The 12,561-nt window shown below is 43.2% G+C and overlaps 1 protein-coding gene across 1 annotated transcript in view; it reads right to left on the bottom strand.

Moving 5' to 3' along the window:
• MCC (MCC regulator of WNT signaling pathway) overlaps nucleotides 1–12,561 on the bottom strand; it is a 712,607-nt gene that overhangs the window by 19,825 nt on the left and 680,221 nt on the right. Inside the window, exon 17 of the mRNA XM_007947572.2 lies at nucleotides 8,615–8,715. Coding sequence (XP_007945763.1) covers nucleotides 8,615–8,715 — 101 coding nt within the window. The remainder of the gene's footprint in view (nucleotides 1–8,614; nucleotides 8,716–12,561) is intronic.

Below are 12,561 nucleotides of genomic sequence, written 5' to 3'. Positions count from 1 at the left end.
GCCTAAGGCACTTGATTGCTAACCAGAAGGCTGGTGGTTCAAACTCACCAGCCTCTCCTCAGAAGGAAGGTTGGGCAATTTACTTCTGTAGTGATACTGCCTCGGAAACCCAAGGAGGGGTCGCTATGAGCTGGGTCCGACTCAGCGGCACACAAGAACAACTGGCATGTTTTAAGATGACTTAAAAGATTTTCTGCCCCCTGTGCAAACACACTTCCCAGTTATTAAATCAAACACTAATCCAGATGCTGCTGTGGAGGGATTTTGCAGATGTAATTAGGTCTCAGAAACCACTGACTTTAAGGACATCATCCTGGGTGAACCTGACCTAATCAAATAAGCCCTTAAAAAGGATTAGGCTCTTCCTAGAAAGGGATTCAAAGCATGAGAGGGATTCGATGCCAGGAAGGTTCTCACTGGCTGTGAGGACGGAGAGGGCCATGCAGCAAGGAATGCGAGCAGCCTCTAGGAGCTGAGAGTGATGCCTGGCCAACAGCCAGCAAGAAAACAGGACTGCAAGAAACTTGATTCTGCCAAGGAGCAGAATGAGCTTGGAGGTGGGTTCTTCTCCGCAGCTGCCAGATAAGAAGAGTACAGCCCTGCTGATACCGTAATTTCAGCCTGGAAGACTCTCAACAGAGAAGCCAGTCATGCCTTGCTTAGACTTCAGACTTACAAACATTGTGCGCTAATAAATGGGAGTTGTTTTAAGCTGCTGATTTATGGTAATTTGTTATACAAATTAAAATAAGGGGTGACCATCAGATTTGCATCTTATAAGGTTACTCTTTGACCCTGAAAGATTTTCCCTTTTTAATTACATTATTCTGAGGAACACACAAATGTGTTTTAATATCTCCCTTATCTGAAAAAGTTTCCGCGATATTTCTCCCTTCACAACTTCTAAAACCAGTTGTCTTCTTGCCCCTCCCCTTTAAAACTCACTCCAGTTTGCTGTGGTTGGCGCACTGCTTTGAAACACTTCTTTTCTTGGCTTTTGTGCCACCCCATGCTGGTAGATGTTTCAAGATCTGTCTTTGTTCTCTCTTCTGCCTAGAATCTTCTTAGTGTAGATTCTCTTGAGAGTGTTCTCTCTTCAATTCTGGTTTCCACTCAATCATCCCCTGCCCAGTCCAATGCTCTCCTCACATTCTTGTACACTGTCATCTGAAATTATGCTATCTGTTGACTTGTTTATTGTGTCTATCCCCCTCCCATCCTCAGTGAACTATATGGATAGAAGCCTTGTCTGTCTTCTCAACTGCTCAAGGGTCTTGAATCATACTTGCTTTTGCTGATTCTTAGTAAACATTCATCTCATAATGTATGGGAAGATGCTGAGACTTAAGTCAAAGAGATCAGTAGGGGGCCCACAGCAGTCTAGAAGATGATGATGACTTGATTGTGTAGTAGTGAGGGGATGGTGAAGGAGCAGTTGCAGAAGAGGAGGCTATAAAGAAAGAAGGGGAAGAAATCAAATGAGAACTAAGAGAGAGGGCCCAAGAGACAGGAGAACTGGTTCTTTAGGGGTCACAATGCAAGGAGAAGAAGGGGAAGTGTTTTAAAGAGTCAACCAAGTGAGAGAGAAAGATCTGAGAAAAAATAAAGAGCATAGCCTCCCTTAGGCAGCCATTAGTGGCCACAGCTCTTGTGAAAACTGGGCCATCTGCAGTGAGCAATAAGAGACCAGAGAGGAGAAAGAGGCTAGGCACACAGACTAAGTCCTATGTTGGGTCTTTGGCTTCATAATCCCCAAACAGATACATGTCTATCCTTTCACTGATGGGTCAACAAGTGCCAGTTCCATCTCAGCTAGTTAAGAGTTGAGATTCTGCCACCCAAGCTTAGTGAGAGAGAGATTAGCTTTGGCAAGGAAGAGGGACATCTTCCTTGAATATAGGAAGGAGGATGCTGAGGAAGAGTTGAAGAAAAAGAAAATGCTCCTGGTTAATTAGCAAATGTGACTGACATTATGGGTGGAGGGTAGATTGTAGGGGCCTTCAGAATTTGGCAAGGGGGCTACTGCAATCCATAAACAATAAAAGCATTTAAGCTTTTTATAAGATCCCAAATTTATATTTTTGTCATCACTAGAGAAGGTTTGCATCTACTGTATTAAAACTTCACTACTAAATTAGTCTGAAGAGGAGGCTGTCAAGAAAGAGAAAAGGAGAGAAAGAAGGAAGTGAGGATTGCTGGTGTACTACTGAGAAGATAAGTCAGTATGAGATTAAGACTTTTAAGTAGTCAACTCAAAAAAACTCACTGCTGTTGCATTGGATCCAACTCATAGCGATCCCTCCTCGGGTTTCTGAGGCAGTATCACTACAGAAGTAGATTGTCCAAGCTTCCTTCCAAGGAGTGGCTTGTGGGTTTGAACCACCAACCTTCTGGTTAGCAGTTAGCCTTAGGCACTACACCGCCAGAGCAAAACTGCCCCAAGTGGACAGGTTGCCATCTGGACTTCTCCCATCATGAGTAATCCACACAGTGGTGGAGGCCCATGAGCAGGGGTGGTTTTGGGGTATTCCCATTCTGTCTCTTTGAACTCTTAGACTTGGCCTCATGTGGCTGCCTCTTCCTGCTTCAGCAGCTCCACCTCACTCAGTGTTGTATCTGGCTCCTCTAGACCTCAGTCCCTCTGGTTGCACTAATCACACCTGGAACCCCCATTACAAGGATCTCATATGTAGCCCTCAAGGCTTGCTTTGTTGTCCGATAGAGACAAAAGGTGGTCTATGTGCTCCTCCCCTGGGGGATCCTGACACTGGTGCACCCCAACACTGGACAGAGTTGCTATGACAACTGATTTACTGTGTTTAGTTAACATTTTATGGAACCATCTGCATGCAAGCAGACATGGGTGGTGCGGTGTAGTAAACTACCTGGTATGGCTTTTCTAGCCATAAGTCTTTGTAAACTCCCTGGTGGAATTTGCCATGAGCAACGGAGTAGCTCCTGATTGTTAAAGTTATCCACCTGGGGTATTTCTGTTGAGAGTGGCATGAAGCAATTGCCTGGGAAGTTCTTTCTCTCTCTCAGGTGTATAGAATTCTGATTTTGGGATGGGTTAGCTTGGCCACTCTGCCAGGCTCAAAAGAAGCCCTTCTAGAGGCAGAAGGAGTCTCTCTGACTGCTGGCTGAGAAGTGCTGCTGAGAGAAGCATGCTCCTGAGAGACACAGACTTGCTGGGAGAGAGACACCAAGAAACATGTGCTGCTGAAAGACAGATGCGAGAGACATGTACTGCTGAGAGAGAGATGTGAGAGATGCAGAGAGATGTGCTACTGAGACTGCTGGCTGCTGAGTGAGACAGCTGGCTGCAAGAGACAGAGTGCATTTCTGAACTTGAATTGTAGTCTGGTGCTTCCCTAATAAACCCCATAACCTGTGAGTTCTGCATGGCCACTGCAGTGAATTATCAAACCCAGCAGAGAGGTGGTAGGTGCTGTAGGAGGAATGGTTGGTGAAAGGGCTGGAGAGAGGCAGCATGTCTGGCCAGGCAGGAATAGGCCTTGGGCTACTGATGGTGATTCAGTCTTCCTCCTGTGGGGTTAGAGGAGGTCAGAAGATGTAGCCTCCCTGCCCCTTTGGCAGGTGGTATATACTAAAGGACTCAAACAGAGCCCCCTTGGTGAAGGTTACTGACTGACCACAGCAGGACAGCTGACTTCTGCAGGGCACTGTGCCCGAGCTGGAGCCAGATCCTGACATCTTCCCGAGCTAGGAGCTGCCCAGCTTCAAGGGCAAGTGAAAGGCAGATGGGAAACCATCTGAGGCAGCGCTTCTCACCCTGTTGAAGTCCCTTTCCTATCTATCCTGTCTCATAGCATCCTTACCTGATAACCAGTATGAAAGGGGGTCAGCAAATGGCTTTGCTTCTCAGGTGTGTTTCTTTGACAAAGTGTGCCTCCTTACACAGAAGTTCACTTGCACTCATCATTTGGTGGGCAGGGGCATGGATCTGTACCAAGAGCACAGAGTTTCCTATTGGCCCAGAACAGCACAGATGACAGTGGGCACCATTTTCCAAAGAACCCACCTGCAGGGGCTCAGCTCACATTCATCTGTAGGCACATCCTCTGGCAGCACATGTGGGTTTCAGGTGGTCCAGTAGAATAGTCAAAGGGACAAGATTGCCCCACTGGCTCACTGTGTGACCTTGGGAAATCACTCAGCCTTGCTGTGCCAGCCTCCTCCCTCCATCATACAAAGAACAACACCTGCTCCTTGTTGTCTCACAAGAATATGAAGGAAATGGAAGGGTATGCTTCTCTCTGTTTCACTCAGGTCCCAAGGGCAGGTGTACATTCACTGGAGAAGTACAATGCAGGGCCATTTCTGATAAAATCTTTTTACTTAACTGTATTTTATACTTCACTTCTTTGACAGAAAGACTATTCCATTTTATTTTACTAGGACCAAGGAAGGGCAAGAGAGGGATCTGAGATGGAGAAGGTTTTGTAATATGCAGCCTGTGCAGACAACAGCAAAAAACAAGATACCCTGAAAACAAAACACCTCATGTGCAAGACTGGAAACCTGGTTATCCAGATGGGGTTTTATGGCATACCAGAGCCAGCAAACTGCAATAAATGTTCGAGGAAGTGGTAGGAATGAAATCAGACCAGATGGGAGTTATATAGTGAACGTGTGATTGCATGGAGTCTTGGTTTTATTCCAGACAGAACAAAGTTGGGAAGAAGTTTTATTTTGCAGTAATAAATAAATAAAACAGTTATTTTACAATAATGAAAGATAAATTTGGCATCTCCTGAAAAGCTTACAAGGAGCTCTAGTGGTGCAGTGGTTAAGGCACTCAGCTGCCAACCAAAAGGTCAGAAGTTTGAACCCACTAGCTAGCTGCTCCATGGGAGAAAGATGAGGTGGTCTGCTTCTGTAAAGATTTACAGCCTTGGAAACCCTATTGGGCAGCTGTACTCTGTCCTATAGGGTTGCTATGAGCAGGAATTGACTTGATGGAAGTGGATTTGGTTTGGTTTGGGTTTAAAAAGCTTAAAGGCATCCACGTGTGGTGAAGCGGTTATGCACTCAACTATGTTTAACTGAAAGGATGGTGGTTTGAACCCCAAGAGGCGTAGTGCCTAAGGCATTTGACTGCTAACCAGAAGGCCGGCAGTTCAAACCCACCAGCCATTCCTCAGAAGGCATCTTGGGCAATCTATTTCCGTAGTGATACTGCCTTGGAAACCCAAGGAGGGCCTGCTATGAGTCAGATCTGACTGGATGGCAGTGAGTGTGGGATTTGGTTTAGAGGCACTGGAGAAGACGAGCCTGGAGATTTGCTCCCTTGGAAATCCTATGGAGCAGTTCTAGTCTGCACACACGGGGCTGTCATGAGTTGGAATTGACTTGATGGCAACTAACAACAACAAGAAGAAAAAGCTTAAATGTATTTTTTGTCTACTGACTGAAAAACTGAAACAAAACAAAACAAAACCCCAAAAACAAAGAGATTCAGGGCAGTGTAGCTAGGGCCCAACTGAGGCTGAAACATAGTGGGGTCAGGGAAACCAGACTGGCGATGGGCAACAACCCAGAGCCAGCAACTGAAATGCCACAAGCACCTCGCTGCAGTGGCTGGTTCTCCTGAAGATAAGCTCCTTGCTTAGCTTCTTCCTCAATCCCTATCTACCCCTGTTCTTTCCAATCTGGACCCCAGGCCCACAGCTTTGGTGCTTAGAACCATCCCTCTGCAAAGAAGGAGTGCCTCAGAAAATGCTAGTAAGACTGTCTCAGTTGACCTCAGCCACTAGTTTGGCAGTGATTTAATACCTTCAAAAAAGGTGTTAGTTTCCACTTCCTTTTTAAAAATATAAACACTCCTAGGTTTCTGTATTATATACCCTCATGAAATAATCACTCCAGTTTCTAAACTATATTTACAGTATAATTATGCTACTTTCCTTTAGCCCTATGGGTTCTTTCTTGGCTTCATATATCTGAGTCTTGATTAGAAATCCATGCTAACCAACTTAAAGACTGGTTATTGGAAGTCCATCGTGACTGACAGAACAAATGAAATCTCTTTACGTTTAGTCAGCAGAACTTGCTTCCTACTTGTGCCAGAGAAGGCCCATGAGGTTTGAGGAATTTGAAAAATTTAGGAGCTAAGTTTACAGATACAATATCCAAACGGCTCCCCATTGGAACAAGGGAGTGGATTCTCATCCCATGTTTCTGGCACTGTCAAGCTGTTGGGATTTGTTGAGGGATTTCCCTGTGCTGCTTTCCTCTCCTGCCCCAAGCTAAGCAATTACAGTTTAACCACATGGTCAGAGGTGCTGGCAATGTAAAAACAGAGCTATTATAACTTGGAAGGAAGGAAAGACAAAAAGTGACAGTGAGTTAATCAGGAAGGTAGTGAAGTTCCCCACAAGGCAGCCTTCAACCCGCTGTCAGTTCAGAGGCCCTACTATAACATAAACAACCCTGGTAGGATCAAGATAGCAGACTGGGTGTATGCTGTAACCTCCCTCTCCCACTCTCCATTCCCAGAAATGATGGAAAACATATTTTCTCTCAGCATGTTAGAAAGCCAAAGAACTATGAGGAGTCATGAAAAAAAGAAAGGCAGATTCTTGTTTTCTTCTTGGAGAAGAAAGCTAGAACTCAAAATTCACAGAGAACAAAATTGATGCAAAAGTTAGGAGAATCAGGGGTGCCCCGACCAGAGGTGTTGGCTATCGGGAACAGGAGGAGCCAGATGCTTGGGTCAGATAGGAAGGCTGTTATCAGCCGGGAGGAATAGAAAGCCCAGAAGATGAGCTTCTGCTACAACCCACACATCACAAGGCCTGGCCACATCTTCATCATAAGGCCTGGTGGTGGGCTATATAGGAGTCCCTGGATGGTGCAAACAACATGCTTGTCTGCTAACCAGAAGGTTGGAGGTTTGAGTTCACTCTATGGTGCCTCAAAGAAAGGCCTGGTGATCAACTCCCCAAAAATCAGCCAGTGAAAACTCTATAGATCACAGTTCTATTCTGACACACATAGGGTTGCCACGAGTCTCAAGTGAGTCCGTAATGACTGGATTTTTAGGCTGCAATAAGCAGACAAAATACTTACAAACAAGCTATGCCAAAATTTCAAATGCAAACACACAAACAAGAACAATCAAATATTTAAGGAAATATTTGAAAGAGTCACAAAATTCAGCTCACAGATGAATTTACATGAGAAGAAACAGAGTTAATACAGAAGACAAAATAAGATTTTAGAATAATTATAATAAAGATCCTTAGAGAGATGCAAGAAGATATCACATCATAAAAAAAGAGATTTTAGATCTTGTCATCAAAATAAAACACTCAACAGATAGGCCAAACACCACAAGGAATACAGGGAAAGGATAAATTAGTGAGCTGGAATGTTGAACTGAAGAATTCTCTCTAAAATTGTACTGGCTGATGCAACAGCTACTAGCTACATGTGGTTACTGAGCACTTGAAATGTGGCCGGTCTTCACTGAGATATGCTGTAGAAAAAACTTACTGTCATCAAGTCAATTCTAACTCATAGGGACCGCCATTGGATTTCCAAGGCTGTAAATCTTTACAGAAGCAGACTGCCTCATCTTTCTTCCGTGAAGTAGATGGTGAGTCTGAACCACCAATCTTTTGGTTAGCAGCCAAATGCCTTAAACACTACACCACCAGAGCTCCTGAAATGTGTTGTAGGTATAAAATAGCACACTGGATTTTGAAGACTCAGTACAAAAAAAAAAAAAAAAAAGGCAAAATATCTCTATAGTTTTTTTTTTTTTTAAATATTGATTACATGTTGAAATGACAATATTTTAGATATACTGGGTTAAATCAAAACATTATTAGAACTAATTTCATTAGAGCACTCTTAAGATGTGAAATACAAATTTACCTTTATTTTTTCTAATTAAATTCTCAAATGTGAAGTAATAAATTCTCTCCCAACTTAAAAGGAAGAAAACTAATCTCATAAAGTGTGTTTATTAGAAAATTTTACATTATATCTGTGGTCCACATTATATTTCTGTTGAACAGGACTTTTCTAGAACACAGAACAAAAGGATAGTGATAGAAAGCATGACAAGTTAAGACATGGAAGACAGAGCTAAATGAATAAACATCTGTTTCTTCTTTTTTTTTTTCCCCGCCTCACCTCATCAGTTTCTTCTTGCAAAAGGAGAGAAAGAATGGAGGAAAAGAAACATTGGAAAAATAGAGGATAATTTCCCAGAGCTGAATAAAAACAGAAGGCCTTCTGATTGAAAAGGCCACCAGTGCTAAAAGAAAGCATTCCCACTGCTTTCATCGTCACAATTTTACATAACAAAAAAGGGGAGAGATAAGATTTTCTTATTTGCAGATGAAATGATTGCCTATATACTTGTCTCTCTCCCTTCCCTTTCAAAACACCTGACATAAACAGGGTTTCTCCATTTCTGGCCCTCAAGTCATGGGTAGAAGTAGCACATATCAGCATCTCCTCTTTCATGGCAGGTCTGTTATGATCTGTGATGAGCTGACATGAGCAGCCAAGAGAACACAGAACAAAACTTTCATTTGCAGAATGAACTCTTATTCTGGACCTTGAGACAGTTGATCCTTACCGGCGGATGGCATTGGTGAACTCCGCAGCCAGCTCACTCTCATTGCATGCCGTCCTGAGTTCAGCCAGGGACAAAGCCGGGGAGGCAGCATCAGCACACTCCTGAGAACAGCAAAAGCATCTTTGTTAGACCATGACTGACAGCACCTTGGAAACTCATATCTGTTTTGCAGCTGAGCATGTTAGGGGAATAGTGCAGCAAAGCAAAACCATGGGTGTATGGCAGCTCCCTTAGATCATCCTGAAGGGTAAAGTCTAGCAGCAAATGCAAGAACATCTCCTGTACTCTCAGATATCTTCCCAGGCTTGCTGGTGGGCAAAATGACACCTAGTGTATTATTCTGAGCACTCACTGTGTGCCAGGCACTGGCTACACACTCCACACACATTAACTCATTTAATCATCATGACCACCTGCTAAGGAAGGTACTATTATTATTAGGTCTTATTGTGGTAAATAAATATGTAACCAAACATTTAACGTATCAACAATTTTCAAATGTACAGTTGAATGACATTAACTGTACTCATCATATTATACTCATTGTTGTTAGGTGCCGTCAAGTCATCTCCAACTCATAGCGAACCTATGCACAGCATAACAAAATACTACCTGGTCCCTCACCAGCTCCACAATCCCTGCTATACTTGAGCCCATCTCCGCAGTCACTGTATCAATCCATCTCATTGAGAGCCTTCCCCTCTTTCGGCGACCCTCCACCTTACCAAGCATGACATCCTTCTCCAGGGAATGGTCCCTTCTGACAATATGACCAAAGTAGGTGAGACAAAGTCTAGCCATTCTCGCTTTCAAGAAGCATTCTGGGTGCACTTCCTCCAGGACAGATTTGTTAGTTCTTTTAGCAATCCATGGTACTTACAGCATTCTTTACCAACACCACAGCTCAAAAGCATCAACTCTTCTTTGGTCTTCCTTATTGATTGTCCAGCTCTCACATGCATATGAGGTGACTGAAAATACCATAGCTTGTGTCAGGCACACCTTAGTCCTCAAGGAAACATCCTTGCTCTTTAGCACTTGAAAGAGGTCCTTTGCAGCTGATTTGCCCAGTGCTATACACCATCTAATGTCCTGACTGCTGCTTCCATTGGTGTCAATTGTAGAAGCAAGCAATGTGAAGTCTTGGACAACATCAATCTTTTCTCTATTTATCGTGATGCTGCTTATAGGTCCAGATGTAAGGATTTTTGTTTTCTTTATATTGAGATGTAATCCATACTGCAGACTGTATTCTTCAATCTTCATCAGCAAGTGCCTCAAGTCATCCTCACTTTCAGCAAGCAAAGTGTATTGCAGGTTGTTAATGAGTCTTCCTCTAATCCTGGTGCTATGTTCTTCTTTATGTAGTCCAGCTTCTCGGATTATTTGGTCAGCATACAGATTGAGCAAGTATGGTGAAAGGACACAACCCTGACACACTCCCTTCTTGATTTTAAACCATGTGTTGTCCCCTTGTTCTGTTCAAACGACAGCCTCCTGGTCTATGTACAGGTTCCTCCTGAGTACAATTAAGTGTTCTGGAATTCCCATTCTTCTCAACATTACCCATAATTTGTTATGATCCACACAATCAGATGCTTTTGCATAGTCAATAAAACACAAGTAAACATCTTTCCGGTATTCTTTGCTTTAGGCCAAGATCCATCTGACATGAGCAATGATATCCCTTGTTCCATGTCCTCTTCTGAATCCAGATTGGGACGCTAGATATTATCTAATCCAAATCCTTTCATTTCATAGATGAGATATAAGAACCAGAACTCCTAAATCCCAGCTAAGACTCTATCCATCTACAAAGCAGTGTTCATATCTAATTGAATGACTTCCTTTCTCTGCATATAGTCAGAGAGCAGCAGCTACACTACATAGAGAAATGGTCAGGGGAAGCTACTTATCTGATAATTGACTCAATACACATTAACTGAGGCTCTGCTAAACCCCAAGGCTGGAATAAAAAGGTGGAATGTAAACAGAAATTTATATCATGATGTGATAAGTGCTGTAAAGAAGTATGAACCCAATGCTAGAAATCCAGATGACAGGTGGCTAAAGTGTCTTCCCTCCCTCTACTCTGATATAGAAATGCCATTGTAACCAGGGGGTCCCTCTGCAGAAGGACTGCCAGCATCTGAACACTCCTTCCCTCTATTGTGTCTGCCACCTCAATTGCCTCCCCTCCCTCTTCTCCACCTTGTGGTCCTTGTAGACCGAGCACAAATCTCCCTGTCCATGAGTCCATGGGATCTGTCTAGATTCTGACAACACTAACCCTTTTGTATACCAAGTCTCATTTGATGTTAATGTTTCCTAAGACAGTGAGCTCCTTAAAGATAGGGACTGTCTTTTTCTCAGAATCCATGGGTGGTGCAGTTAATGTGCTTGGCTGCTAACTGAAAGGCTGGAGGTTTAAGTCTACTCAGAGGCACCTTGGAACAAAGGCTTGGCAATCTACTTCCAAAAAACCAGCCACTGAAAACCCAAGGGAGCATAGTCATACTCTGACACGAGTCATAATCTTTGTCTTACTTGGCAGGCCTCTCTTACTAAACATATCTGATAATATCTATTGAATATAAATAAGAATTACAAGAGCATGATGCAACTTGGATAAGATCTGGGACCCAGCTGGGTCAGCTGGAAGAAATTTTTATAAACAAGCACAAATGCCAATTCAATGGAGCAAGAATGGACGTTCTAGATCTAAAAGAACTGTTTTGGTATGGCCCACAAGCTAAAAATGATTTTTTTAAAAAACATGATTAAAAGGCTGAAATAAAAAATCAAAAGAAGAATATTATGTGACATGTAAAAATAATATGAAATTCAAATTACAGCACCATAAATAAAGAGCTATTGGAACACAGGCACATCCTCTTGTTTACGTATGGGCTCCGGCTTCTTCGCTACAACTCTCCAACAGCTTTGATGTTGTGGTGGAGTCCATCAAAGGCCTGCAAAGCCTAAAATCTTTACTACCTGGCCCTTGATAGGAAAGCCCGCTGACCTCTGCTCTAGAATGCTTGCCTTATCTACCAACCAAACCCAATGCTGCCAACTCAATTCTGACTCAGAGACCCTGTAGGATGGAGTAGAACTGCCCCGTAGGGTTTCCAAGGCAGTGAATCTGTAAGCAATCAGAATGTCACATCCTCCTGCAGAGTGGCTGGTGGGTTCAAACTGCTGACCTTTCAGTTAACAGCTGAATGCTTAGCCACTGCACAACCAGGGCGCCTTCATGTACCAACAAACACTCCCAAATAAATTGCCCGAAGGGAGATTTATTGAAATAGTAAATGGATCTAATATTTGAAAGACAAGATAATCCAGTTTACTCTAATTTCAATACCTGAGCAACATGAGGTACTTTTAGAACAGCTTCTTATTCTAATGTAAAAAATAAAAATAATTTGGTTTCTCCCTCAGAGAGATTTCTGTACTTTGAAGCCACTCCACAAAACACAGTGCTTCCAACCAGTCAAAATAAATATCAGGAACTAGGGGAGAATGCTCAGTTCATGGGCCTTCTGGCAAGAACACAGTGAGTCCATTTTCACTACACCCAAAGAACACACTTGGGAACACTGGGACTCTGTCTCTTGGGCTCTATCCCAAAGTGGCTGCTACCAAATGCGAAAGGCTGTAAAAAGCTTTTTAAGGTGTTCGTATGGAAGAAAAAACATCATCTTCCTGAGCCCTGATGCTACCATAAGAACTAGCACTGTGTTGGCTGCTGCCCACCCCATCCTGTGACTCAACCACCAGGCATTCAGTAGACAGGTTCAAAGTGCCTTCACCATTGCTACTTTTCTGAAACCTACATCAGATCATGTCACTCCCCTACAAAAAATCCTTCAGCAGATCTTACTGTTTTCAGGATGACATGACTGGCAACGTCTCCAGCCAATGTGACCAACTCCCCTTGCTGC

The sequence above is a fragment of the Orycteropus afer genome, unplaced genomic scaffold (genome assembly GCF_000298275.1).
Source record: "Orycteropus afer afer isolate SDZICR_OR568_19922 unplaced genomic scaffold, OryAfe1.0 scaffold00191, whole genome shotgun sequence".
Taxonomy (NCBI): Eukaryota; Metazoa; Chordata; class Mammalia; order Tubulidentata; family Orycteropodidae; genus Orycteropus; species Orycteropus afer.
The sequence above is the reverse complement of the archived record's forward strand: the minus strand, read 5'-3'. Positions and strand labels throughout refer to the sequence as shown.